Below are 27,711 nucleotides of genomic sequence, written 5' to 3'. Positions count from 1 at the left end.
TTGTCAGCTAACACATGCAGAAAGCATCAAGAAACAGTCAAGCTCTATACATTTTGGGGGAACGTGCCTTCATTAAATATCAAAAAACAAAATCCACTGTCTTACCTGAAAGGTTCATACTCAATCACCTTACTATGCGCAGGGTCAGCGGCTGCAAACACCTGTCTGATTTCTCGGGAATGAGGTTCAGCTTTGTCTTTCAGCTTCTTGAAGATGATACCAATATCAGCCTTGGAGAACTTAACAAAGGAAAGCAAGGCATAGATTAGAGAGAAAGGCACTATGCACGTACCAGCAAGAGTTGTCAAGATGCAGGGCAATGCTGAACTGCCAAGTATTATTAGTTTCTTCACTGTCTCATTTCAAATGCATACATCAGCATTGCATTAAGTTTGGAGGGAAGCTTGCTACTGAAAAAAATTGCTTCCTACCGAGAATATAAAAAATTAAACAAAAATCATCAGATCATGCACTCTCACAAAGCTTATTCCAACTACATAGAAGGATATCCACCTTTGCTTCAAACATTGAATTGTTAGAGCAGAAACATTTAAAGTATAATTGTAATAACTTGGTCCTCATTTTATGTTGGTGCATCTCACTGAATTCTCAATTAATAAAATCCACCACATTAAGAATAGTCTTTTCACCGTTGGCTCTGACGAACTGTTGAACAGATATTCTCATTCATATTAGACTGAGTGTGCTGTTTTACATACTCAGAATTAGCAGATTGGAAATTTGTTAGGAACCAGTTTTTCCTGTCATGTGAGAAGAATGCTCATTTCTTCTAAATATAGGCCATTGAAATAAAATGAAATTTAGGTAAACAGAACTGGAGCAATTAAACTTCCACCTTACATTCAGATTGTTGTGTTAGAGCTCTACCAAAGATTTATTTGCTATACTAATTTTTAACATAAAACATCCATGTATTTAGTCATTAAATAGAGGTTGAGTCCAAGCATGAATATCTGATGTGCCCCTACATCTGTCATGTTCTACCTCACTTACAAAGCACAATGAACTGTCCAAAAATAGGGGGGTTTTCCCTATTTTTTCCAGTAAGCAATGTTGTTTTAACTAGCAATTATTTGAAATTTGGTGTGACTGGTATTAAGGACACAAAAGAGATTGAGCCTCACTCTCATTATGCTGAAGTTGTCTACAGCATTGTATCAGTTCAAAGGGATCTAGAAAAGGGTATTTAAAGTTCTTATGACACTGCTAGAGAAGTATAAAGTGATCCAGGTTTAATAAATACATCAGTGGTTGCAGGTAACATGCTCAGATTTAGAGAAAACTGTTGATGCGTATGCCAAAACTGCTCCAGTTACAACCCTGGCATGCAATGCCCCACAAGGTAGTGGTGTGGAGCAGCTGGACCAGCAAGCAAAAAAGTTTTAGAAACAGCAACTTTTTCTACTCTCTCCCCAAGCTGTTATTGTTTGGGTCATAAGCCCACAGCATTTTTGAAAAAGCAAGGAACAGAGATTGAGAAAAGACTGGGCAGAAGGAATCAATCAGTAGAGTATTTAAAGATGGACATGTTCTGTCTATTTAAAAACCTGCCTTCTCTACATTATTGAAGCAGTTATTTTTACATCTTTTTTCTAAACTACATATTCCAAACACCTACATAGACATCGAGTATCCAAGCAGCACGGCAACAACCCTTTAACCCCTTTCCCCTTTCCCATGTAATTGCTAACATGTTAATAATCACAATCTTGTTTTGTTTGATTGTCTTGCTTAAGTCACAGGTTATTATGTTGAATTCGAGGGAAGTAAAATCAACCTCCTTGTTTGTGCTGCAGAAGACCACAAAATTTGAACAACTGAGATTGTTCCAGAGAAGATAAATCAATTTCCAAGGAGGCATGGGGAGGGATGCCTTGTTTGAAAGAGTCCTCCTCAAACCTGGATAATACTGGTAGGACAGTGCACAGCACACATCTTCTGCTTTGGAAGCAAATTTATGCTTTCCAAATACATCTTTTTTTCTGCAAATTGTAAAAGAAACTAAAAGTCGTGAAAAGTTTTGAGAATTAGATCTGTAAAGTTACTTCCAGTATAGGTGGCAATCAAAATTACAAGACTCAATGATTTTTCTGTCCCCATAACTTAAAAACAATACAATAAATACAATTTTGAAACAGAAAATTTGAAACTTTCCAAATATCTTATACGGTGTCAAACAAATGTTTCAATGATAGTAAAATCAATCCCCACCTGCACTATGTTTGCCTAATCAAAATTTCATCTAAATCAATACATGTCTATAGAAATGTGGTCAAAATAGCGTTTCCCAGAAGAAAAACATTCCATCTGGATTTCTTTCACCAGAAAAGAAAGAAACTGCTGAAAGAAAATCTGTCTCTTCAGAAGGAAAATTATATATTTTCTAATTTTAGAGATAACTGGCACGTAGTCATCTTAAAATTGTTTCTCCTTCTTCAAACCATCTTCCGGCTCTGCTTTTCTCTAATAATTGCTGAAGTTCTTGTGATTTGAGTATGTAATCCCCCAATGAACTGAGGCAAACAAGGTGTGCCCTTACTTCTGGAGCTCTATTCAAAGGAAGTGAATAAAGCAACTATCACTGGGAGAATAAACCTTTTTTTCTACCAGCTGTTTTAAAATCCTAACTGTGCAAAGAACATTTCAAAGTTCACTTTAAAGAAGTATTTTTAGTGTTGCTTTTTCCCATTTTGCAATTTTATTTTGATAATACACAATCATTCAGTCTGGAAAAGTAAGATCTCATCTGTTTGATCCAAGATAAGCAATACAAAAAGTAGTCAATCTAATGATGTGCTCTGCATTTTGGAGAACAGCTTTGGTTTGGATTCCACTACTAGGAGAAGAAACAGTCCAACAGTAAGAAAATGTAATTTATATAGCTTTGTATTTTACTGCTTAAACCATTTACCAGTCATAGCACGTTACATCAACAAGCATTTCGCAGACCTTCCTCATTATTCCAGGGGAGGCAGGTGGTGCTAACTCCACGTTAATTTACAAAAGAAATCACACCTTTCTGCTATTTTCATTTGAGTGAAACCAGCGCTGTGGCCCAAAGGCAGCACAGGGTCAGGTTGCATCTACCTCTGCCTCAGCAGCACAATGGCATCAAGACTCACAGTCCCCATGAATGTGCTAGGCCTACTGGCGTTTTGGGTGTCCTCTAGGTGAGCAAGCAGGCAGGGAACAATTACAACTTGCACTAAGAACCTTCTCCTTTCTCCATTCACAAAAGGTCTGGACAAATGGAAAGAGTATCACAGCTTGATAAATCCTTCTGGATATTTTCCTTAGGCACATTCTCAGCAAGTCTAAGCAAAAGGGCAGTTCTAGAGAAGGTCTGCTGGAGACACAGTTCGTGATGCCGCCCCACCATGAGCTATGAAGCATACACGCTACCCCAAAGTCCTCACAGCACAGTCTAGTCCAAAGGCTGATGTTCTCGATCACACTGTGATGAAGCAACAATCCAGAAGAGGGAGCAGGATGCAGAAATGCCTTCTCTCCTGAGCTGATGCATTCTTATGATGTGTCTGTCCTGGTCTGAGGTAAAACAGAACTAATTTTCTGTTCAGTAATTTTACCTTTTTAGCTGGGCCTCTTCTAACTAACTAAACTCTGAAATTAACAGCTTATTGTTCAGAAACTGCTCACTCTCATAGTGCTAAGACCCGATTATACCAAGGAATGGGATGCAGAGAGGCCCTTCCTTATACTTATTGCTAAAACAACCAAGGTCAGGTAAATTTATTATTTGCCCCATTGGAGGGTCGGAAGCGGAAAAGCGTAGAGGGTTCACACCTGTAGGGAGGAGCGGACAGGACAGGTGACCCAAAACTGACCAACAGGGTATTCCATCCCATCTGCATCACGCTCAGTATAAAAGCTGAGGGATCAAAGGGTCATCTCTCTTCCTTCAATGGCCGACGTCTGAGGAGGATCCTGTCTGTTCGTCTGCCTTTGATCCCGATCCTAGCATTCCTGACTCCAGATCCGAAATCCAGCTCCTGTCCATCACCAAGTCCAGCCTGGGACTTTCCCCTGTGCCTGCTGGTGACGTGATCATCATCCTGGGAGCTTGACACGGTTTTGTATATACTACATACTTTTTTTTTTTTACTTTTTTTTTACTTTTTTATTATTATTTATTATTTCATTATTTATTACTATTTTCATTAAAGTAGTTTAGTTTTTTCTGAACTCATAAATCTCTTTTATCTCTTCCTCTCCTCTCTTTTGCTTAGAAGGGGGGTGGGAGGGGCCATCTGTCATTCTGATTGGTCAATCTGGTGAAAACCACGACAGCGTCTCAGAGTGACGGGGTCAGAGCTGCACATAACAGGAATTTCCAAGTACTATGGGCTACATTTATTCAAATATTGCAGCACAAACTTTACCAAACAAACATAGAATCCCACAAAACACTCTGTGGCTCTTCTGTGGTTCTCCACCCCTGTATCCTTTCTTTTTTGACCTCTGTGACAATTGCTATAGGACAATCAATTTCCTCCTATTGGAGGCTTTGGTGAATGAGGGCTTCTTTACCAGCCATTTGTGTAATGACTGCTAGCATAAAGTATACATCGGCAGAATCACCACACCTCTCCATTTATTGTTGCTCACCCCTCTAAAGGCAACACCAAAAGATAGTGGAACGCAGAACTAACTCTAAGCTTGAATTCGTGATTGTTATATGAATTTCTAATACTAGAAGGGAAATGTTTTGGCAGATAAATGTGTATGAACCCAAAAAATCACATCAGGGAATAAAACAGCCTCATTGGTATAAGACTCTAAATTGGATGTGCCCATATCTTGAGTACTGTGCACTGTTCCAACCTCCACATCTCACAGTTGCCTTGCACGGACAGACTATAAAGGGTGAGAATCTTAACTGGATAGGATTAGGCTGAGGGGAAAGAATGTCTGAGATTTACAAAATTGTGAAGGTGGTGCATAAGGTGAATGGGGATTGAAACTAGTGGGAGGTTGGTTTATAACAGATAAAAGATACTTACTTATTTTATCATTTTTTATTTTTTTTTACATAGCTGGCAATGAACTCTTCAACTTGCTGCCACAGAAGGCTGTGGAAGCAGGCAGTATCTGTACATTCAACAAGGGTTAGATCAATTCAGGTCCATAAACAGTCTCAAGAAGGAATAGGCACGGATATACCTTCTAACAACCCCTAATACAATAAGAGTGGATGATGAGAAAGTAGAAGGGAATGGATGATAAAGAGTGGCCAGGCTTGCATGCACTCCCTAGCCAGCATCTCCTAAATCCATTGCTAGACAGAGAGTGCTGGACTGTGAACTTTGCATGAAGAAACTAGGTATAAATAATTCTGAAAAATATACAGATAAGGTACAGTCCTTAAAGACAACAGAAAGCAACGAGAGCCTGCTTCACCTCATTTGCATGCTTCTCCATGTAGTTCAATGTGTACTCATCAGCATCCACCAAAAGAAAGTTGTGACCATGGAAACAAACTCTGGCTCCAACAAACAGATCTTGAGCCTTGAAGTACTTGGATGGCTCACTCTTAAAGAGCTCCTGCCCAGGCTCCTTAATGCGACCTCTTTCCAAGAACTTCCCACCAAGTATCCCTATGGAAGTAGAATTGTAAATAATTAATTGTGGCTTTACTTGGAAAAAAAACAAAACAAAACCAAACAAAAAAACCCAAAACACCACAAAAAACACAGAAGAAAATCAAAACGACACCCTAAACCAGCTGGTTTGTATTTAAACATTAGTTTTCATCCTTGAGATTCTTGTCCCATAATATACTCTCCCCTTCTCTCTCATTACTAAGAGAACTGCCTCTGCTGGTGTCCACAGCAACAGTTACATTGTGCATATTCTGTGACATGTCTCACTTGAATGCCTGCCAAACACCTTCCCTTTTCTCCTTTTCTTTAAAATGGGACAGAAATGTGCCTCTTCAAATCGTTCCCATAACCCTGTCGCCAGCCTTGAGACTGACCCATGAGAAACGTAAGATGCAAAATGTAAAATGCAGGCAATTATCCTCGAACAGTTAAAGAAAAAAAAAAAAAAAAACACAACCAAAAAAAACAATTCACAACTTAGGACAGCATAGCCCTATGAAGATCATGAATTCTGGTGCACTGTAATTCTAATTTGTTTTTAGGGGCTTTTGAATGTAAAAAAAAAAGAGTAGGACTGACATGACACTAACTTCCACATACTGTTCTGCCAATCCAGTTTAATTGCAGTCTGTTATTTTCTTTGTGACCTGGGTATGTCACATTATTTCTTTTCACATTATAATGATTTTATTCATGCTACTGGAAACTGCACGCAGTGCTCAAGGGTATGTAAGACACTAAAAGGGACATTTTGCTTTCCAGTAATATCTTCTGGTGCACTACAAGATTGCATTGCATGTACTAAGCTTTCTAGAAAAGAGTCTGTCACACGTTTAGTTTCATCAGAATATGTGCCCTACAACAACTCTGTAGTGCCTCGGGTTCGTTTCCTGTTTATATGTGAGTCTCCAAGCTGAAAGCCAAAATGTATACCTCAGTAATGTTTAATAATGTCTTACATATTAGATAGTGATGCAAGTCCAATAAAAGGCTGATGAACAGTGTAATAAAATGCCTCTTATACTCAAAATTATAAATGAATGTGAAACCCAAACTACTTATTAAACCAGAGTTTGGATCAGATGTCTGTCTTAATTGCTTTACTAGCACTGTAAAAGCAAAAGACAAAAAATACACTATGGTAATGGTCAGGTCTAACTTGAATAAAAAAAACTATTCAAATCACTAGCGTAACTCTAATCTTAACACATTCTTTTTCAACCAGCTATTAAAACAAATATGAAATTTTAGGTTATATAACCCTGGCAACTCTTTGTAATATTTAAACAAAACTGGTCTAAGATTGGAATTTCACTCTTGTCTCTCTATTTCCCTGCAATTGTGTACTGAGATTGGAAATTTACCTTAATACCTCTGTCCCAAAACTGTTTTTTAAATGTTACAAGTTAGTACATTTCACGTGGTATAAAGAAAAACAACCAAAAATATCTCATTAGGTTAGAGATTTTATACTGAAACCTGATGAGAAATTTTGATGGAAATCTACAAGAGCCAGGCTCAAAGCACAAAATAAACACCACAACCAAAGACTCTCTTCCATTAAGATCAGATCAGACTTTGCAGGTGTTTGTACAGCTGTTGGCTTGGTCTTACACTAAGTAAAAAGGGAGTTGTGATCTTCTACATGGGGAGCCAAAGTTCTCATGCTTTGACCCCCATCCCAACAAATGCTTCAAGATGTCCAGCCCTGTGCATTTCAAATACAGTTTTGCAGTGTTACGAATAGTGTGAAGTACTTCCCTGCAACCTTCAGGTTGCTGGACTGAGAAAAGTAAGAGCAACTTTATTACTTCCATCTTAGGAATGAGATTTGGAATTTTTTTACTTGCCAACTGGTATCAATTCATTAAAAGAAAAAAAGAAAAGGCAAAAATAGCCCTTTGAACCTGTGCACAAAAGGGTGGTCAAGTTGTTACTTTGGGAGCCATTTACTGTTTTAACTCATCCCCTGTCTAAGACATGCTCAACCTTACTCTTCTCCTGCCCTATCCACTTCAACACTTTTCCATCTCACATACTCCTTTCTCCTAGCTGCTCTTATCTGACCTCTGCAAAACCTTCTCATTCTTAGCCTCAAAGAAATCCGTTCATTTTTCCTTCAGAAATGACTAAAATGAGGGAGGAATAGAGAGAGAGAAGAGAAAAGGAGATGAAAGAAAAGAAGGAAGATGAGAAGACAAAAGCTTCTGACGTCCCAGGCTTCTTCCCAACTGTTGCTCTACCTCCCCCCCATCCCTACTTTTTATCCTGCCTCTTCAAGGCTGTTCTCACTAAACTCTCCAATGGCCAGTTCTTAGCTACATCCTTCCACCACCTCTGAAAGTCAGCTACTCCATACACTTAAATCTCAGGGAAATTAAAAACCCATTTACAGATACTTGCCTCTCATATGCATCTTAAAGCATTTGTTATTGCTAGTATGCAAACTTGCCTATTAATTGTTTCAGATTTTGTTTGACTAGCAATGTTCAGTGGGCTCCCAGCTGTAATCCCAGCACATATTCTCATCCCAAAATAAAAGGAAGCCAGAGAGCAATCTCTGGCCTGGCACCCATGCTGTTGAGAGCCTGACCAACCGACCACATCTGCACTGCACAGTGTGTGGCTCTGGCTCTGCTCTGGGTGCTATGTGATAAATCTGGGGTCTTAAGACACAGTTATTATTTTTGTGTGTTCAAAGTGTTTGAAGGTATGTGAGGGCTGTGCTGCAGTCCAACAACATCAAACTGAGGGTATGTACCACAGCCCCTGGGTGTGGCAGAAGGACCTGAATTTCTGAGTGTGCAAAACCTCCTGGGATAGCGTTAGATGACTAATGAGGGTGGAGCAAGCCAAACCTGGTGCAGCTTTGTCCTTACTGCCTTGCATGAGAGTTTTCTGGAGTTAAGCATCCTCCAGGAGGGGCCCCAGGCTCTCTGGAGCCTTGACTAGTTGGAATGGCACAAAGGAGAACCAGGAGTGACCTAACAGGCAATACATATGATTAGGGTTTAAGGCTCAAACAGTTCCCTGGACTTCTTTAACAGTGCAGCTGTACCCTTAGCATCCTTTACATGTCTCCAGACATAAAGAACACCAATCAAACATTTCTTTCAATAGTGGAGAGCTGAGCTGCTCTTGAGCCTCACAGCAGCATTACATAATACATATATAAGTGTATGTATCTTTAACTGTAATAAAAGAAGTTGCATAAATTACAGTCCACTGGATGGCAGGAAGCTGATAAAATAATGACAGGACACTGTTTCCATAAGCAGAGCTAAATCTTGATGTTACAGTGGAGTAGGGCTAACTGGGAATGCTCATTGACACCTAGGCAGGTACTCTACCCATTTTCAAAACATTTCTAAGAGAATTGCTTGTATTTTGGTTGGGAGTGAGGTCCCTATTTATGCATTCATAATATAGTTGGATACAAGCAGGGATGCCATTAGAAGTTCTTTGCATTGGAAAGGCTCAGGCCTTCTCAAAAACCTACTCATGTGCAGGGCACTCAAAATGACTTAGTAGCACCACTGGCACAGAAAGAGTTCTCTAGGAATACAGAAGGGTCTAGATATTCACTACATCCTCTTTTTTGGTGTTCTTCATTGTTGGGCCCCTTACCACAAAAAAAGACATTGAGGTGCTGGAGCAGGTCCAGAGAAGGGCAATGAAGCCGGTGAGGGGTCTGGAGCACAGGTCTTACGAGGAGAGGCTAAGGGAGCTGGGGCTGTTCAACCTAGAGAAAAGGAGGCTGAGGTGGGACCTTATTGCTCTCTACAACTACCTGAAAGGAGGTTGTAGGGAGGCGGGGGTTGGTCTCTTCTCCCAAGTCACAGGTGACAGGACTAGAGGAAACGGCCTCAAGTTGCACCAGGGGAGGTTCAGGTTGGATATTAGGAAGAATTTTTACACTGAAAGGGTTATCAAGCATTGGAATGGGCTGCCCAGGGAAGTGGTTGAGGCACCATCCCTGGAGGTGTTCAAAAGACAGGTTGACATGGTGCTGGGGGACATGGTTCAGTGATGTTTTTTTTGTCAGGGTTAGGTTGATGGTTGGACTAGATGATCTTGAAGGTCCCTTCCAACCTAGATGATTCTATGATTCTATGATTCATAGGTCTAAAAAGGATTAACATCAGAAATCATTTTCAATATAGGCTTAACTGAAGGGTCACAAGAACACTTAGTCCTTAACTGTAAGAAGAATAACTGGACCTCAGAAAGTCAACTGCTGGCTCCAGAGCCTGAAGCAAGGGGGAGTTTGAGAACAACAGTTCTCTTTGCTCTAGTCTTTGCTCTAGACAATGAGCTGGGAGTACCAAATAGGTTAGTACTGAGCACAGTGAGCTGGTCACCATTACAGGGTGTACCTGATATACCGTACTAAGGTGCTGTGTGCCAAGAAGCTGATATAGGGCAATTCAAGCAGTATCAAAAGAGCTAGTCACAAGGTTCCACAAGAGCCTAACACAGTAACTATGGAAACCTTCTATTATTCTTTTTTCCTTGTCTTTGAGAGAATGTGATTTCCTGATTTTTTTCTCCCTATCATTTTATCAGAGGCTGACAGCAGCTTTTAAGAGTCAGTCCTTCGACTGCACATGTTGAGAGGTGCCAGAGCACTTCTGGATGTTAACTGCTCTGAAACTGTTGCTATAGATGTTCTGTGGGCTTCACAGAAATACAATAATCTCTCCTACAGCTTCATGCTTTACCAAGGCTTCCCTATCTCCCTGAGTTACAGAATGACTTCCTGACGTCCTTCCCAGTTCTGTGTCCTTCCATTCGTGTGCAAGACACTCCAAGGAAATAAACAGATGCTTCAAAATCACATAACCTTTCATATCCTCGGTTGGAGGCAGCCTACAACAAACAACAGTGATCTAAAGAATTTAACCATGACAATATTTTGTGACCATCCTCCAGCAATAGGATAAATGTGATCAAGCAACTGAGAAGTAACAAAGCATTTGTCACCTCAACACTGGTCTTGAAATTCAGTTCACTATTATGTACACACATACGTACAGACACTAGCACAGAGCAATCTTCACTCTATATATGTTCAACAATACATGATTCATAATAAATTATGTTAAAAAAAAATCACAGCTGTTTTGCTTTCATGGCCTGCTTCTGTACAATGGATGCTATGTAGGTACCAGAACACCGTAACACAATCTTGCAAAACAAAGGATGTAGTCTTTTATTCTTGATGTCTTACATTTCCTGTCCCTATTTATCATCAGTTACAATACAATTCCTGTATGTTATCCACAACAAAAGCAAATGTTTAAAGGCCAAATTTGCAAATTAAAATGTAATAAAAGTTCTAATGCATTAAACTTCACTTCCCAAAGGATATGGTCAAGTACTGTCATACAATGAACAGCATTATTATGACTGATGAAGATCATAAATTACTATGACATACAACTATGCAAGACAATGCAGTAGACCTGCTGATTTATTTCCCATTGCATTTAAAAATTCACATCTCTGCTTCTGCTAGTGCCGAGTCCAGCCACAATGTTTACTGTAAACTCTAATCAAATGAGCAGGGCAACTGGGACTGATTGCAAGACATCACTGCATCTTACCTGTGTTTTGCTGTGCCTGTTCAAAAACTGAAATGGTGTCATCACTCAGGAAGTAGGAAATAATGAATTTCCGATCCTTGTCAATAGGACTATCTGTGACGAGTTTTGCAAGAAAGCGCAGAATGTTACTTTCCATGCCACTTCTAAAAAGCAAAAGAATAGGTACAAAATCAAAAACGGAGTATGAGAAAAGTTTTCATCACTAAGAGACACATTCTCCTGAGTTTTGTAATATACATTAATTGTGTTATTTCTGGACCAAGAAGAGAAATAGCATAAGATTCCCTACTTTGTCAAAAACCATTTTCAGCTTAAATTAACAGAACCAGCTAGAGTCAGCCAGACAGAAAGGAATCATTTTCAGGGAAAAGCTACTTCTCTGCCACAGGTCTGGAATGAATTTGTATTCAAATTCAGTTGCAAATCAAGCTCCCAGTTTCTTTCCAGAAAATTTCTAAAGGAAGAACACATTGATATGTATATTTTCAAATCAAATTCTGATTAGCAAAACATACTAGGATTATCTCCACAAAATCAGGCCCACCAGATGATCTTACTGATTGAGTATTTGTTAAGTGATTGTGTTTTAAATGTTTTATAGTACTGCTATATTCACTATCAATACATTCCCAAGCCTTTTTCTAATAGCTTTCTTATTTTACAGAGGTTTTACAGGTGAATCTCTAGCATGTGACTTTGCTTTCCGCTTAGGCTTCAACAACTACTGCCTGACAAACCAGTTCATACTGGAAAGCAGAGGGTTAATGTCTTAATATTGCTACAGTAAACTGCATGAAATTCAACAGGCAAAAAAAAAATAAATGCCAGAAAGTCAAACAGAAAAACAAATCAGTGTTGGACTGCTGAACCATACAAAATTCCTGACTAATTCCTGGACTAAGACTTCCATCAAACTCCCACTGAAGACAGCAGAAGGGAAGGAGATAGGGTCAAAGAAGAAATTTTGCTGAGTTTGGAGAAAACTGCAGTACCATGTTACTAAACCAGCCCTCATATACCTGGCCCTTTAAAGTCTGATGAGATGTGTATTTTGTTGAAAAAATTACGTCCCTACTTAACATTTATCTCGTTCACAAAAAGACATTAATTTAAAGGTTTGGAATTATTTTTCACTGAAATACCTGTCTTTCTCCATGAATTTCTTCAAATCCTTTTTAGGACGCTTGAGAAGCAGACCCATACAAGAGCACAGAGAATCCTCTTCAGAACCAAATCCAGTATAAGGAGGAAATGTTTTTTCTGGTTTAGGGGGTGGTGGAGCCTTATATGTAACTGGGGTGAAATTCTCTACAACAAAGACAGCAAGACTTCTTTATTACTGTTTGGATGAAGACATTCCATTAAAGATTTAAACTTCCAATATGAATACTTATTAGCCTATTTCTGTAACAGAGCACTGATTAAAGTCAAACCAGGATCCCTCCTACTGTTCCAGCATAGAAAAAGACTTCATAGAAACCACCAGCAAAATTTTTGTTTCTTTAAGGGTTTCAGGATTCCATCTATAATCTTAAAATGTTTGACAAATATCATTAAGATACACAGGGAAAAGGAAAGACAAATATAGTTTCAAAATGGGATAAAATAATAAATTAACAATTCTAAATTAATTTTTCTGTTCTATCCTTTGAGACAACATTATTAAGTAAATACTTGGCTTATGAGTTTCCTGCCTTCTGCTTTTTGCCAGAGGAAAATAAATACATAAATAAATAAAATTTTATTCATTATTTAAATCATACATATATGACAAGATTTTGGCACATTGAAGACAATAGCTTCCGTCCACATCTCACTTTATCCAGAGTCTTGGAAGCTTTGTTTTTATGCATTTTCCCCAGTCTCAAGTCTTTCCTTGTGGTGACCAGTAGTCCTGACTATCACAGATACATAGCAGGAGCTCTTCTGGAACAGACACGTCTGCCCAGGGACCTGCACTCACTTCCCATAGGGGTTGCTTCCAAAAGCCCTGCTGCCCTATGGTCCCTCCTTACTCCTCTTTTGGTGAAAATCTTGCTGTACCATTTGGCCCCTTGTTGCTTCCCTGTGTGGCTCTTTCTCTGCAACACAGCTTCCAGCTGCCAATTCACTATTCAATTTATGTAGGGTTCACATAAAACTTAACAGTAATACAGTCTGCTGGTTAAACAAGGTTAATGGAAAATGGAAAAGGTGAGAGGAAGAAAGTAATTTGTATATGGGAGAAAGTAAATGGGCAGACCTGAGGCAAATGAAGACATAAATCATAGGAACACAGGATAATTCAGGGTGGGACCTCGGGAGGTCTTTAGTGTGGTCTCCTTGCTCAGGCCAGGGTCAGCCACAGGCCATACTAGGCTGCTCAAGGCTGTGTCCAGTCAGGGCTTGGCACCTCCCAGGACGGAGCTTGCACAGCCTGCTCTGGCAGCCTGCCCCAGGGAGAAAAGTTTTTCCTGATATCCAACTCTGAGCCGCTCGTTTCCACTTATGCATGTTGTCTCCTGCCCTCCCGCCATGTACCCCTGCGAAGAGCCAGGCTGCCTGGTCTCAGCAGCCTCCCCAAGGCTCCCTCAATGAGGTCTAATGAGCACAGAGCAGAGGGGAATAGTCACTTTCCTTGATTTCTGGGCAGCCCAGGCTGTGGTTGGCTCTCTTTGCTGTGGCCCCAAGCCCAGCTTGCTGCTCCCTACGACCTGCAGGGTCCTTCCCACACCAACATGGGTGCAATGAGAAGGTCAGATTGAATTGTGGCCCAAGTGGCACAGCACTGCCTGTCTGGAGACCCATCACCTCCACACTTGGGCGGGCTGGAGACGCTGTCCTGAGGAACAGAGAGCTGGCTGGGCTAGTAAGTGAAAGGCAAACACATGAGGCAAACTGGTAGGAAAACGGATCGCAAACCCCAGCCCAGAGGGCAAAGAGGGATGTAAGTGACCAGAATATAAAAGTGGATCCCATTAAATAAAGGTTTTTTTCTTTAAAACTTTACTTTTCTACCCAGAACTGAAGAGAGATGAATAACCTACACTCGAAGCATGGGTTTCAGCACAAACAGAGGAGAATGACAAAACTGTTGTCACTTGGGACGTTTTCTGAACTGGTTTGTGATTAAAATGTTTTAAACATGACTATATCAGAAGATGAAAGCAACATACTCTCTTAAAATCTGACTTGCCTAACAGCAGTATGAAGTTGAAAAATACAGAAAGAATATAGATGTCCGAGTTTTTCTTTAACTTGAAAACACAATGAGATCTCCTTTGGCCTTTAACTCTTAGAAGATTATGGTCTGACTTGAAAAGTTAATACCTTCACCTGAGTCAGTCAAAAAGGGGTTTGGAAAACCATGTCACCATTTTTCTCCATAAAAGCTACATGTGCCTTTTCTGTGACTCGGAAGTATGAAGGCCAAGCCCATATGCAAAAGAAAGCCCATTCAGAAATTTTCAAAGCAATCTGCAGCGTGAGAGAGTATGTGCGTATGTAAGCATGCACCAAAATAGTATTTTTTTAAACACTGTGAGAAAATTGCCTCTTGTGACATTTTCAGTGTGCCACTTAACATAACTTATACACGCCATTCTTGTTACAAATAAACACGGCACATGCAAATCGCCATATCGGGAGGCAGAAGGGAAAACCCCCCATAGCCAGAGGTGACGCTGAGCTGGCGTGTGCTCGATCAGTCGCCAGGCGACCACAGCGGCCAGGCCGCGGGGCGGGGGGACGACGACAAGGGGGACCCCGGGCGGGCGGTTCCCGCGCTCCCGCAGCGCCACCTAGCGGCCGCGCGGCGGGGCAGCCGCTCCCCCCTCTCGCCGCCCGGCGCTGAACTCCCGATCTCGGCTTCTTCTAATTAGGGTCTTGGTGCTGTTGATAAACCTTAACGGTTTTGTTTTTGTTTTTGTTTTTGTTTTTTTTTTTAATTACGCAATATGTTAATCTGCACTGATATCTTCTCCCGCTATGCCCGGAGGTTTGTAAAGCTGTATTTTAGCAAAAAACAAACCCCTTCTTCTTACATGGCTGCAAATAACACGCTTCCTGCCAAAAAGAGTTTGGGAAGGCAGGACGTTCAGTTACGAACTCAAAAGACAAGCTAATCTGTTTACATGCGGGTCACAGTGCACGCACATTAACACTCACCCATAAGGCGCTGATTTAGAAATGCTAAAGCATTTCCCTTAGGACATACTTCAGCACATATGGATGAAAATTAGATTTATAAACTCAAAGAAAACTACAAATTAAGAGGAATATTGTGTTGGTCCCAGAGAGTATATTAAACCCTTCATAACCCAAGCTTGGAGTAAACGAAGTTCAAATAGAAGTTCAGTGCCCTGGATGGTTCCCATCCTTTCCCTGATGTAAAATGACCTTGCTTCATTCAGATACCCCGAGCGCAAACAGCCAACTTCGTGCCACATACAGTTTCCAGGATTTTAAAGGATTATGTATTCAGATTCTCTCCTGTGAATGAGGAAACTCAGGAAGAAATTGCCATGGAGAAATACAGTTTATGAAACTAGTTATAAACTCATTTCTGCAACTTTTGAACAGCCGGCTAGGTGCAGTACACTAATAGCCAGACCAGCTCAAAACTCATTTCATCTTTGCTCTGCCACGCATCGTTAGGGTAGAATCAGACAGACAACTTGCACTCACACATAAAATGCACACCTCTCAAGGTTATCACCGTTTCTTAAGAAAATTACCTCTGTCCAGTCTGAAAAAGGAATCAATGCTCTCTTCCAGGCTGTCCCATTTTCAATGTGAATTTACAGTGAGTAGAGGGTAAATGGAAAGTCTAGGATTACAAATTTCTACTTCCAGAAAGAATAGCACAGGTATTTTCCCCATGGACAGTTTCACCCCTTGCTACTGCATCAATTGATGCCCAGCAGGAGGTAGGCTGGCACTGGGGTGTTTATTTCACCTAGTATATCAAATGTGTGTCACATACTAGCAACTTTTTCTCATGACATCAAAACCTGAGTGAGACTTGGAACAAGCACTGGAAACAGCAGGAAACAAAACAGCTCCAGCCACATCTTTAGCTTATAAATAATTTGAAGATGGCATAGTCTTCTTAGTAAGAAAAACTAAATTCCTCAAAAATAATTTGTTGCCACAGAGACAGCATTAAACCAGCTTGAATGAGCTTGTCTGCTTTCAGTTTCAATATACACTGTAAGATTTTGATATACATTCTAAGATTACCTTTGGCCCTCGGTCAAAGAACTGTAGGAAAACCCTTGTGTTAGATAAAAGCGTATTTCAAGGAAGATTCAAGAGGTAGATATTTTGGATCAGAGTGATAACCGTACCGAGTATCACTACATAGCAGGCAGGCAAGAAGTTCTGCCTTCAGAGGAAGAAGACAGACACCTTTGAGCATTACAGCCAAGAACAGGAGAGAGAAATCCCACTATAATAGACTGGGCAATATGGACAATACAAGAGTTGGCAACAACCTGAAGGGATGACATTGTTAACGCGATGTTCTCTCTACATAAGAGGAGATGTATAACAAACAGCTGAGACCTGTTTTTTGTGAGAATCTGTTTCACATTTTAGGTGAGAAGTAAAATAAGAAGGCAATGCCACCATCTTCACAACTTCTACGTGTAGGATTAAAGAAAATCTTGTGCTTACAGAAGCATCCATGCAGCTAAAACGTGACAGTATTTATTCTGATTCAAAGAAAATCTCCTTTTACAGAGTCTTACTTCTTGATTATTCCAGTTACCTGAGGAAAAAAGGCATCTGTAAATGCATAAGTACATTTAGAAGCCGCTGCTCAGTCTCTACCATGTGTAGCAGTGAGGTTAGACGCCAGAGAGGCTCTGATCTCTGATGAGTCCAGTGAAAATTGGCAGCAGGCTTTAATGCCCCCACTGAGGGAAAAGCAAGAAGTCAGCTGTTATCCAGCAGCAGCTGCATGGCCAAAAGCACACATGTACTGGCCAGCAGATCACCCCGCACGCTCCTCTGCCCAGGCAGCAAGTCAGAGACGGAGCCTGAGAAATGAGGGGGTGGGAGGGTGAGGAGAGCTGGGACAGGAGAGGGATCACAGGGTGCTGCGAAAAGGCGTAACAGACAGGCTTGGGAGGTGCCGGGACATTGAATAAAAATCAGTAGGAAACCAGATTTTACTGGTTTTATTCCCTCAGGAACAATCTGGTTTTTAAGAAAGAACACTTTATACTCAACTCTACACTTCATACTCAATTTTGTGCTAAGATACTGTATTTAGTGAGAAGAATGAGTGTCAGCTTCCCCCCACTGCACATCAGTCAGTGCATTCCAAGTTTCAGCTGAGTGACCACAACACCTACATGGCTATAGAATATTCTTCTCCTTCTCTGAGGCTGCACTAGCAAGTCTGGACAGATAATATCACATGTTAAGGCATATTCTCTTGCATTCATAGTGCTGCTAGATGACAGTAATGTCATTAGCTTCCTATTGAAGGGCATTAGCTATTGTTTACCTATGGAAAAGCTCTCCCTTGCTTTTCACAAGCAGTGTAAGGAGCAAAACAGGCAAAAACAACATTGGACATATATCAGATATCATAATCACGCACTTCAAGGGAAATCTAAACTGTCCTTAATTTTCCTAAAGGGCAAATTCCATCAGTAAGCAACTTATGCTGAAACTGCAGAGTCAAAAAAAAAATATGTCAGCCTCTTTAATGGCTTTGGCAGAAGAGCATAAATTGAAGGAGAGTAATGCGAAAACACAGTAACAAACAGCTGGATTGATGCCATGAGGTGCTGAGCATTATGCCTCGATCTAAGAACTAATTTATCCATTTGCTTACTCTTACTCAAGTAAATGGTCTCATTGGAATCAAACTGCAATTAAACACGTCTCAGTGTTTAATTGGATGGGAGCAGAATGCTGGGCACTTTGTGGGACTGAGCCCACTGAGAGTACCTTGTACATCCACCAGACACAAACAAAATTTGTAACTCACTAAGAATAAAAGGTGAACCCTCACCCTTTCTCAAAATCTGCTTCTAAGCCAAAAACTACCATGATTCTACCGCTAGTCGTTTCCAGTTAGAAAGTCATACCTACGCTTTTTCAGTCCTAATGGGGAAAACAGGAAAGAATTTCACAGCAAATTGTGAGAATCCCTTAGGTCTAAGAAAGTGTGTATTTTCTGTGAACAAGACAGGCTGCATCAAGATGGATGGTTTTTTCATGTTAACCAGAGCCTCTTCCCAGTTTCCCAAAGGTCTCAGCTAGAGTACATCTTTGGGTGTTTTGTGTTAAGGAGACAGATAAACCGGAGAGAGCACTGAGAAAAAAACAGAAAAATTATCACAAATATAAAAGCATGGACTACGGAGAATGACTGAAAGGTTTCCCTTAGCAGCAAATGGCCCTGGAGGGCAGTAGGGTGGTAAGATGGTATGTATTGGAATAGTGTTCATATATGTACAGTTGTTATAAAAAGAGGGTACTGAGCAGTTGTTCTCCATGTCCAACAAAGGTAAGACAAAAAAGGTTACTCGGTTCGCACAAACCAGCTTCAGAGTAGCTCTTATGCAGCATTTCTAACTATGAGGTTAGGACAAGATACCTCAGGAGGAAAAGAGATTTCCTCTACTGGAGGATGCTGATAAAAGGCTATACAAACACCCGTCAGGGACAATCTGTGTATATAGACTATCCTGCCTCAAAACAATGGGAATGGACTAGCTCACCTACGGTCCCAATTTTCTAGAACTCTGCACATGAGCAACTTGACTTCTCCTAACTTGCAAACCACCTAACTTTAACATCCAGAGACATAACCAGTAATTACTGAGCCAGTGTTATAGGAGGGGAAGAGCGTTTGTGTTTGTGTAACACTTGGTTGCATTGCTTGGTTGATACAGCATGGCCAGCTGCATTTCATTTATTGCCTGCCGTGAGTAAGAAATCCCCATTCACTGTTCCAGGATATTTTGCTCAGACAGAGGATATTGCTGCCAAACAGCGGCAGCGGTCTTGGCCGAAAAAATTCCCAGGGAAGAACCCCCTGTTTTGCATCTCTGGAGTTAGACTCACTGTTATTATAGATAATACTATGGTTATTGAATATGGCTTCCTCACACATTGGCTAGTACACAAAAAGATTTATTTTGGTACAGACATGCCAAGCTATTAATAAAAGAAGTCCTGAAGAGACATGTTTTGCCAATTAAGAAATCTAGTGTTGTAATGGCAACACTACGTCATTTAATTCCCCCAATGCAGCAGACAAGCTTTGATCCAAACACTACACTCTATCTGATCACAAGTCAAGCTAAAAGAAATAGTTTACCCAGCTATTTTGTTTCACAATGTCAGAGAAAGGCCATAGTAAAATTCTTCCAACCATCTCTGAACACTCAGACACTTAGCTATATTTATTGAATGAATAAACTGCCAGAAATTAACTTAGTTGTTTTTGCAGGAAGTTATCCATAACAGAACCATTAGCAAGTCTGACTGAGGGAATTCAGAAACAGATAAACTAAAGCTCCTATTGTTAGACATTTCCAAAATGCTTTTCCATTACGGACATAGTTGCTAAACATTTTGAGAATTCAGTTCTGCAACTTTACAGGATACATACTCTAATGGTTCAGAATACATAAAACTGCATTGTAAAAACCAATAATGTGATAGACTACTACTGTTGCATCAGAAAATCTTATTATGTGAGGATTCTGACATCCATATAAAATGAAACATAGCATAATGGGGAATAATTGAGCTCATTCTACTTACTCACTCACTACATGCTCTTTATTATTTTCTGACTGCAAACACAGCTATTGGAATGGGAGCAAGAAGGAGAGAAGAAGAATTGGCAGTCTATCCATATGACTATTTTGTCATTCTAGTTTTTAAATAGAGGCAGTTAGGAACAGAACATGTAAGTTATGTGTTATTTTTCAATGGAGTAACATATAAGAAAGCCCTTCTAGATCACCTGCAAAATTACTGCTTTGCTGCTAACAGTCTACAACAGATTGTTATTGCTAAAGGTTTTAACGAACATGTTTTGTTGGTAATAAAATTCAAAGACAGCTCTGTCAAACTCAGGAGTATAAAAATGCTCACAAGGAAAGGATAATTATCACTACTTACCAATTCCGTATTTTGTCCTGTAATATTCTTTAGTGAATTCATCACAATCACAGAGTATTATCTTCCTTCCCCAAACATTAATTACTGCCCCTATTTTCAGGTCACTGTCTCTGTAAAATTCCTGATGCACTGCTCCTGTCTAATAAGAGGGAACATTTATACGGCAGCTCTATAAATCTCAGAATCCCACAACCTTTCTTAAAATTTAGGTCATTTAGTGTGTTTTAAAATACAACCTTCATAGTCCATTTGCATGTATTTTTCACCCCATGCTAAGCTACTTCACTTCCACAAACGCAGAATTTACATACAGTAAATCTCAGTAGTTTTCATTTGCGCTATTGTCCAGTGGCAACACAATTTTATAAATAACTCTTTGTTGTAGAGGATAACAGGCACAGAAATTACAAAAGCTACTATAAAGACATTCAACAGCTGGAGGCATTCAATAATATCTGACCTTACGATTGTCCAGAATGTAACGGCCTCTGTTTCCTACTAACTTTCCAAACACATTGAGAACAGTGCGACTGGTGATTGTGCCTGGCTGATGCAGCCCGGTGGGAGCATACTGCAAGAAAAGACACCAACTCTTAACAAATACAGCTAAGTGAAGAAAGGGAACTCAGTTACCTTAGAACTAGCAGGGTTTTTTACAGACTTACTGTTCTTGTAATATTGTAGTATTGTAGTATCATTCTTGGGAGAATTTTTAGTAAATTCTAAGGTAAGATTACACTACCAAACCTAAAAGCCAGTGTATATGTTAAAAGCCAGTATGTATGCCAGAAGCAGCATTCAGAATCTTACTGTGTATCCAAGAGTAAAGTCTCTTTTTTCTTGGAAGCAAACAGAAAGCAAATGTTAGCACATCCAAAGTAACACATCCTTGTCAACATCTGCTCTAAAGGCTATTATTTTGATTGGTAATAATTATAAAAACATACAAAAGAATGACTCAGGGTTGATCCTACTGTGCTAACCACTACACAAATACAGGGGATTCAAGTCAGCATCATTCTATAGGCAAAATTGTTAGTATTTTTGTTTCTATTTTAAGTTTCAAAATTACAATAGTAATTTATTGCAGTAACAGCAAACTTAATATGCAAATGCACTATTTTTTTTTTTTTTAATTATGAACAAACTGCTGATGCAGGCTAACAAATGTGGGTTATTTTGTCACACCACCTTCCCTGAGACCCCAACTTCTGACTGATCTGCTGTCCTTCTCAAAATTTCCACTGAATTCACAGGAAGAAGCTAGCCCTTAAAATTGCAATGTGCACTTCAATAGTAGAAGGGGTATGTTAACATAAAGCCACTGCTAAATCAGCATCTCAGAACACAGGATGCACAAGGTGAGAAAAGTGCAATATTTTGCTGTTAGGTTTTTTACTATAAAATCTCATGTACATTTTTGGCATCGCAAATAGACTACCAATATTAGAAGGAAAGAAGGGAAAAAATTCCCCAGTACTGTACTCCATCTTTGGGTTGACGTTATTCTATCATCAGGATTTGTCTGGAGCAATACAGCAGTGTATCCAGCTCATTAATTTTACAATCATAATAGGTTACAGAGGACTCAAATCCCTTGAAGATTTCTCTGAGAGGAGCTTTCTCAAATAAGCACCTAATTAATGCCTGACAAAGCTTATTCATGGATTCCTATTGATTTTAACTAGCTTTGCATAAGGTTCCCAAATCTAGGAACTCAGTTTTAAGAAATCACTCTAGGTTTGCTACCGAGAAGTAATGTTATGGAATACTAAAACTAGACTTTTCAAAAGGTTCCAAACACAAGTCATATGGATCAAATTTGAATGCACCACAGTTTTACATTAGTTCATCTATCAATATTAATTAATTTTCTGGTCTTCCATTACCGCAGAGCTTTATTAATACATTTACCTTAATACATTAATACTGGAGAAAAGAAATCATAGGATATATTTCTGCCTAAATTCTCTTTCCTTTTAATTTGAGTATGACAAGCCTAAACTTATTTTTTCCCATCACCTATTAAGTTATTATATGAATATGTGTACAAAACCTAAATCATGTAATTGTGATTAATACTCTCATAACACTTTCTAAATATCATTACAACCCTAATACAGGATTTTCAAAACAGGGTATTTAATATTTCTTAATTAGTGAAAGAATTTTAAATAAGCTGAAATTTTCATTCCTCACCTTTGGAAGCTTATCTCTTCTGAGAAAAAGTGGAACTGCATCCCGGCCTGAATTTACTGGCATAATTTCTTTTATATCAATAGTATCATCAGATAAATAATAGCGCAGAACAAGTTCCCGTGGGTCATGAAACATGGATTCTGTGTCATCCCACACACAGAAAAAACGTAAAACTTCTCCATCATGCTCCAGAAACTGTTTCAAAGTGTCAATGCGCTCATAAGGGCGCAATGGATTCATACTTTCCAGAATCTGCAGATAAAGGAGAAATTAAGAGAAACACCTTTTAAATTATTTGCTATTAAAAACAGGATACAAAAACTGCAGCGTACCATCTAATCTTAGAATATGCTTTTAGGATTTTCAAATAACACCACACAATTACAATACATGAAACACTATTTATGCCATTATCAACAAACTATTTACAGGGTTGCTGTGCCCTCAGAAAATATATGAAAACAATTTTGAAATGGTTTTGATCCTTGTTTTTCTTGCAATAAGGTCCTCCAGATCAGAGAATTGTTAAATTATTTATAGTACAGCTCACATTTTCAACAAATTGCCCATGGTAATCAGACAACTACAACTCAAATAGCACCACCCTGCCTGATTTTCTTCCTTGAAAATTATTTTTTTATAGATGATGTGGTATAAAGAATTAATTCTTTATTTTCCCTTTGGTGTTTTCTTTCTTTTAGCTTTAAAACATAGTTAATTAACTTTTAATTCATGTCATAGAGCTAGCAGGTACTTGGTATGTATGTTCTCTCAATATACACACACAGGTCCGAAAAGGAACAGCAAATTTCCAACTGAAGATATATTCCAGCTGATGTGATCTATAACAAAATGCTTCCTACAGTCATGGCTGCTGCAAAACCAGTAGCACAGTATTAAATTGGACCCCAGGATGATGATCCAATATGAGGATTGCATTTACATACTGTCAGTTAGAGTCACATATATAAATGGTGACCTGAACTGGGTGTTTCTCCTAAATCAAATTCCATTATATCTGAAGTGGGTTAAAGGGACAAGACAGTCCTTCTAATCTACAAAATTGCTTCCAAAGGAGAATAGTAACAGACATCAATGAGACAATGTAGCCGAGTTGTCTGAACAGAAAGAACTGTTGACTGTGGACAGTTCATATCATTGTCTAGATTTCTACTTATCCACTGATACATCTAGCCTGAAAAATCTGTGAGGGAAGACGTCCATTCTTTCAGAGCATCAAATCTTAAAATACGGAGAGCAGAACCAACTTTTGCCTGCCAATGTCCTGGCTGATCTGCAGCACTCTTCCCGTTTCAGGCATCATCATGCTTGTATGCATGGTATTACCATCCTAGTACTATCTTTCATCCTTCCTGACCTTTGAAGATGCAGTGAGCAACCAAATACAGCCACAGAGCCATCACTCATGGGAATTCATCTCCAACAATACAGAAATATAAATCTAAGGTCTTCCTACATTTTTCATTGGCCTCATTTTCTATCTCACCATATTCTTTCCTTCGTGCCTTCATTTTCTGGCCATCTGCACTATTAGGAGTCTAGTGCAAGCCCATTTAATTTTGCTCAAAGCAGTCCAGAGCAATTCACCCTTAATAAATAAAAAAAATTACCTTCCACAAATTAGCCACAGGGAAGTCTGAGCATAAAGCAGCATGAATTTGCTAGGTAACTTTTCTGTAATTTCTCAACAACTGAAAATATTAAGACATAGATTCCAGTAATTTTTGGTCTTCTGATGCTCTTAGTTCTCAAACATCTTTTTCCCCATTCCATTCTCTTTAGACACATGTGCACAGTACTTGGAATGTTTTGCTTGTTGTTTTTACAAAAAAAATAAAATTAAGTAGTTTATGTGGTACCATATACAATGCTGACATGGTCTGCCAATATAAAGACAACTTAGCATGTGTTTATATATACTGCTACCTACAAAGGTCTCAGTAAGGGAAAAGCAACCCATGGCCCAGACTGAGTCACCACTACGCAGAACCAGGAGATGTAATACAAATACTACTCTTCACTGGGGTACAGCAAAAAGCCTGAAAGCATGAATGAAGTGAAATCAACATGTTGGCCTGAGAGTGCCTCAAAGACGTGCAAATGGTCCTACACATTTCAGTGACAACTACTTTCAATTTTTGCCACTGAGAGCTGCAGCGGTTTTCTCCACAGGAGGATTAAGTTGAATGCAACAGAAACATGGAGTATTTGTTGCTTTCCGAGTACTAGGCTGGATCTATTGCAACCGGCTATATTTCGTGGGCCACCAGTCCTAACAGAGTCAGGTCAAGAAAAACATACAGTACCATCTGCACTCATATTAACCAAGAAAAAGCAGAAGTGAAAGAAACTGTCATTATCTCATCTCCTACAGAAAACATCACTCCCACTATTATTGCCAGAGAAAAGACCCCAAATCCTGCAGAGAGGAATCTACATAGCATTTAGGAGCTGTAAGGGAGATTTTTGGAGGAGATGTGTATGTGTTCCTATATACTCATAAAAGAGGGAACTGCATTAAAATAGAATCTCACCTTTAAACTGCAGACTGCTGGGTTCTGTGTGGCAGTAGAATTTGCTTTACACATGCAAAGAGCTGTTAATAATATGTTGGGTAGAGATGAAAATTGACATATGAATAGACCAAGTGAGTAAGTCTGCAGAAAGCCATAGATGTGCTTGAACAACAATTCCAATTAGACCTTCCTTTAAACACTTTAAAAGTGTTTACTATCATTAAATTAGCTGAAGCAAAATCCTAAGTAGAATATATAATAGGTTGGTTTTATTTTTTTCAGTTTAATACAGAAAGATTTATTTTATTTTTACCAATTAATTTTATTCTGTTTCAACAGAGATGTGAACACATGAAGAGAAAATCATTTATATCTGGGACATCACTATGTTAGTACAATGAGCCATATAATAAAAATTTTAAAAGCAAATTTTCTCTTGTGATTGATCATGTTGAAATAGCTACCTCTACATACTTCCTATTTGCTATGAGATAAATATTTTATATCATGCATATTACTAATAGAGATGGCACTTCTATTAAAACCAAGTTTTCACTATTACCGCCTCATCTGACCTGTTGCCGCTTTTTGGTGTATGGGTCATCTGGACGATCTGCGGGAGGATTTAATCTAACTCCCATCTTCCTCAGGAAATTTTTTGTAAACTGATCACAATCTATAATCTTGTATCTTCGGCCATAAAAGATTACTTCTATGTTGATATTAAAATGATGTATAGTATAGAACTGATCTTCGTGAGGAGGTGGAAGTGGAATCCGATGCCGTCGAACAATAGTTCCTGTAAAAGAATTAGAACAAATTCATAGCGTGAATATCATCTGCTCTAACCATCAGTTTATAGACTTGCTAATTTTCTATGCTGATACGACCAAAACAGATGAAGTCATATGGGATAAAAAAATTATCCTTCATTCAGCAAAAGAACTATTAGGTAAAAGGATCCTTTTTATTAACAACAATACTTACACTGATCATCTTCTAGAACTTTGACTTAAATTAATAGAGAAAATTAGCACCTTTTGGACCAGACAGGAAACCACTACAATAAATTCCCAAGTGTTGCTGGAAATGTAACAGGTTAGTATTTTTTCAACAAGAATAGCGAAAACACTGCTCTCATTAAGATAAAAGATGTCTTTTTCACTTTTTCTGAGAAGCAAAGCAGTACTCATTAGTATCATTAATTTTTCTTTTTAAGAAACACACACAAAAAGTCATGCAAAAAAACATGTGGCAGGGGGTGTATAGGAGGGACTAGATTTGTCTATGCTCTGCAGGGTAAGGAGACCCATATATAGCTAAGGTTAGAGGAAAAAAAACTGCCCTACCAAGGAAAAAAGTGTAATCTAGCAAGCATGGAAGGAGGTGCATTCAACCGAACTTCCTGAAGGAGCAAAATGAAAGTAGAGACAACTGAGATGAGCAGGGCTGATTGCTGGGCTGCAGTAGGGAAATGTATATATTGATCCATCTCCAAAATAGAGAGCCAGGAGCTCATAATCCATAGTCTAACAGGAACACTATCCAAAAGAAAAAGAATGGGAAAATGCAAGAATAAAGGAAAAAGGGAGACATTTTAACTTTGTTAAAGTAAGTACATGCTTAAGTTTTCCTCTTGATAGTATTTAAATGAAAGGACTGTTATTCTGGGAGCATTGTATTTGTTTACATTTACCGCATTAAAAGAGAAGGAATCTACTATTGGTCTATCAGCTGGAAACTCACAAATATATTGCTGAATTGGGTAATGCTTCAAAAGTACTCACTGATGTTGATTAAGAGATCATCTCTCCTATGGAAAGGTTGAGAGAGCTGGGTCTGTTCAGCCTGGAGCAAAGATGGCTCGGGGGTGGGTCTTATCAATGTTTATAAATACCTGATTCATAGATTCATAGACTGGTCCAGGCCGGAAGGGACCTCCAAAGGTCATCTAGTCCGACCTCCCCGCAGTCAGCAGGGACACCCCCAACTAGACCAGGTTGCCCAGGGCCTCGTCGAGCTTCACCTTGAATATCTCAAGGGAAGGGGCCTCAACCACCTCCCTGGGCAACCTGTTCCAGTGTTCCACCACCCTCGTGGTAAAGAACTTTTTCCTAATATCCAATCTAAATCTCCCCTTCTCCAACTTAAAGCCATTGCCCCTCGTCCTGTCACTGCAGGCCTTTGTAAACAGACTCTCCCCAGCCTTCCTGTAGGCCCCCCTCAGGTACTGGAAGGCCGCTATGAGGTCTCCCCGGAGCCTCCTTTTCTCCAAGCTGAACAACCCCAACTCCTTCAGTCTGTCCTCACAGGAGAGGTGCTCCAGCCCCCTGATCATTTTGGTGGCCCTCCTCTGGACCCGCTCCATCAGGTCCATGTCCTTTCTATATTGAGGGCTCCAGACCTGCACACAGTACTCCAGGTGAGGTCTCACCAGAGCAGAGTAAAGTGGCAGAATCACCTCTCTGGTTCTGCTGGCAATACTTCTTTTGATGCAGCCCAGGATGTGATTGGCCTTCTGGGCTGCGAGAGCACATTGCCTGCTCATGTCCAGCTTCTCGTCAATCAGCACCCCCCAAGTCCCTTTCCTCAGGG

The 27,711-nt window shown here is 39.5% G+C and overlaps 1 protein-coding gene across 2 annotated transcripts in view; it reads right to left on the bottom strand.

Moving 5' to 3' along the window:
* Nucleotides 1-27,711, bottom strand: part of EFHC2 (EF-hand domain containing 2) — a 66,908-nt gene that overhangs the window by 17,159 nt on the left and 22,038 nt on the right. For both annotated transcript variants that reach the window (XM_074154813.1, XM_074154822.1), the window contains exons 4-11: nucleotides 25,692-25,915; nucleotides 22,580-22,831; nucleotides 20,841-20,951; nucleotides 20,381-20,519; nucleotides 12,391-12,556; nucleotides 11,249-11,391; nucleotides 5,440-5,636; nucleotides 106-239 (exon numbers count right to left, since the gene is read on the bottom strand). In XM_074154813.1, coding sequence (XP_074010914.1) covers nucleotides 106-239; nucleotides 5,440-5,636; nucleotides 11,249-11,391; nucleotides 12,391-12,556; nucleotides 20,381-20,519; nucleotides 20,841-20,951; nucleotides 22,580-22,831; nucleotides 25,692-25,915 — 1,366 coding nt within the window. The remainder of the gene's footprint in view (nucleotides 1-105; nucleotides 240-5,439; nucleotides 5,637-11,248; nucleotides 11,392-12,390; nucleotides 12,557-20,380; nucleotides 20,520-20,840; nucleotides 20,952-22,579; nucleotides 22,832-25,691; nucleotides 25,916-27,711) is intronic.

Source organism: Numenius arquata, chromosome 1, assembly GCF_964106895.1.
Source record: "Numenius arquata chromosome 1, bNumArq3.hap1.1, whole genome shotgun sequence".
In the NCBI taxonomy this organism is placed as follows: Eukaryota; Metazoa; Chordata; class Aves; order Charadriiformes; family Scolopacidae; genus Numenius; species Numenius arquata.
This window is presented reverse-complemented; position numbering and strand designations above follow the sequence as displayed.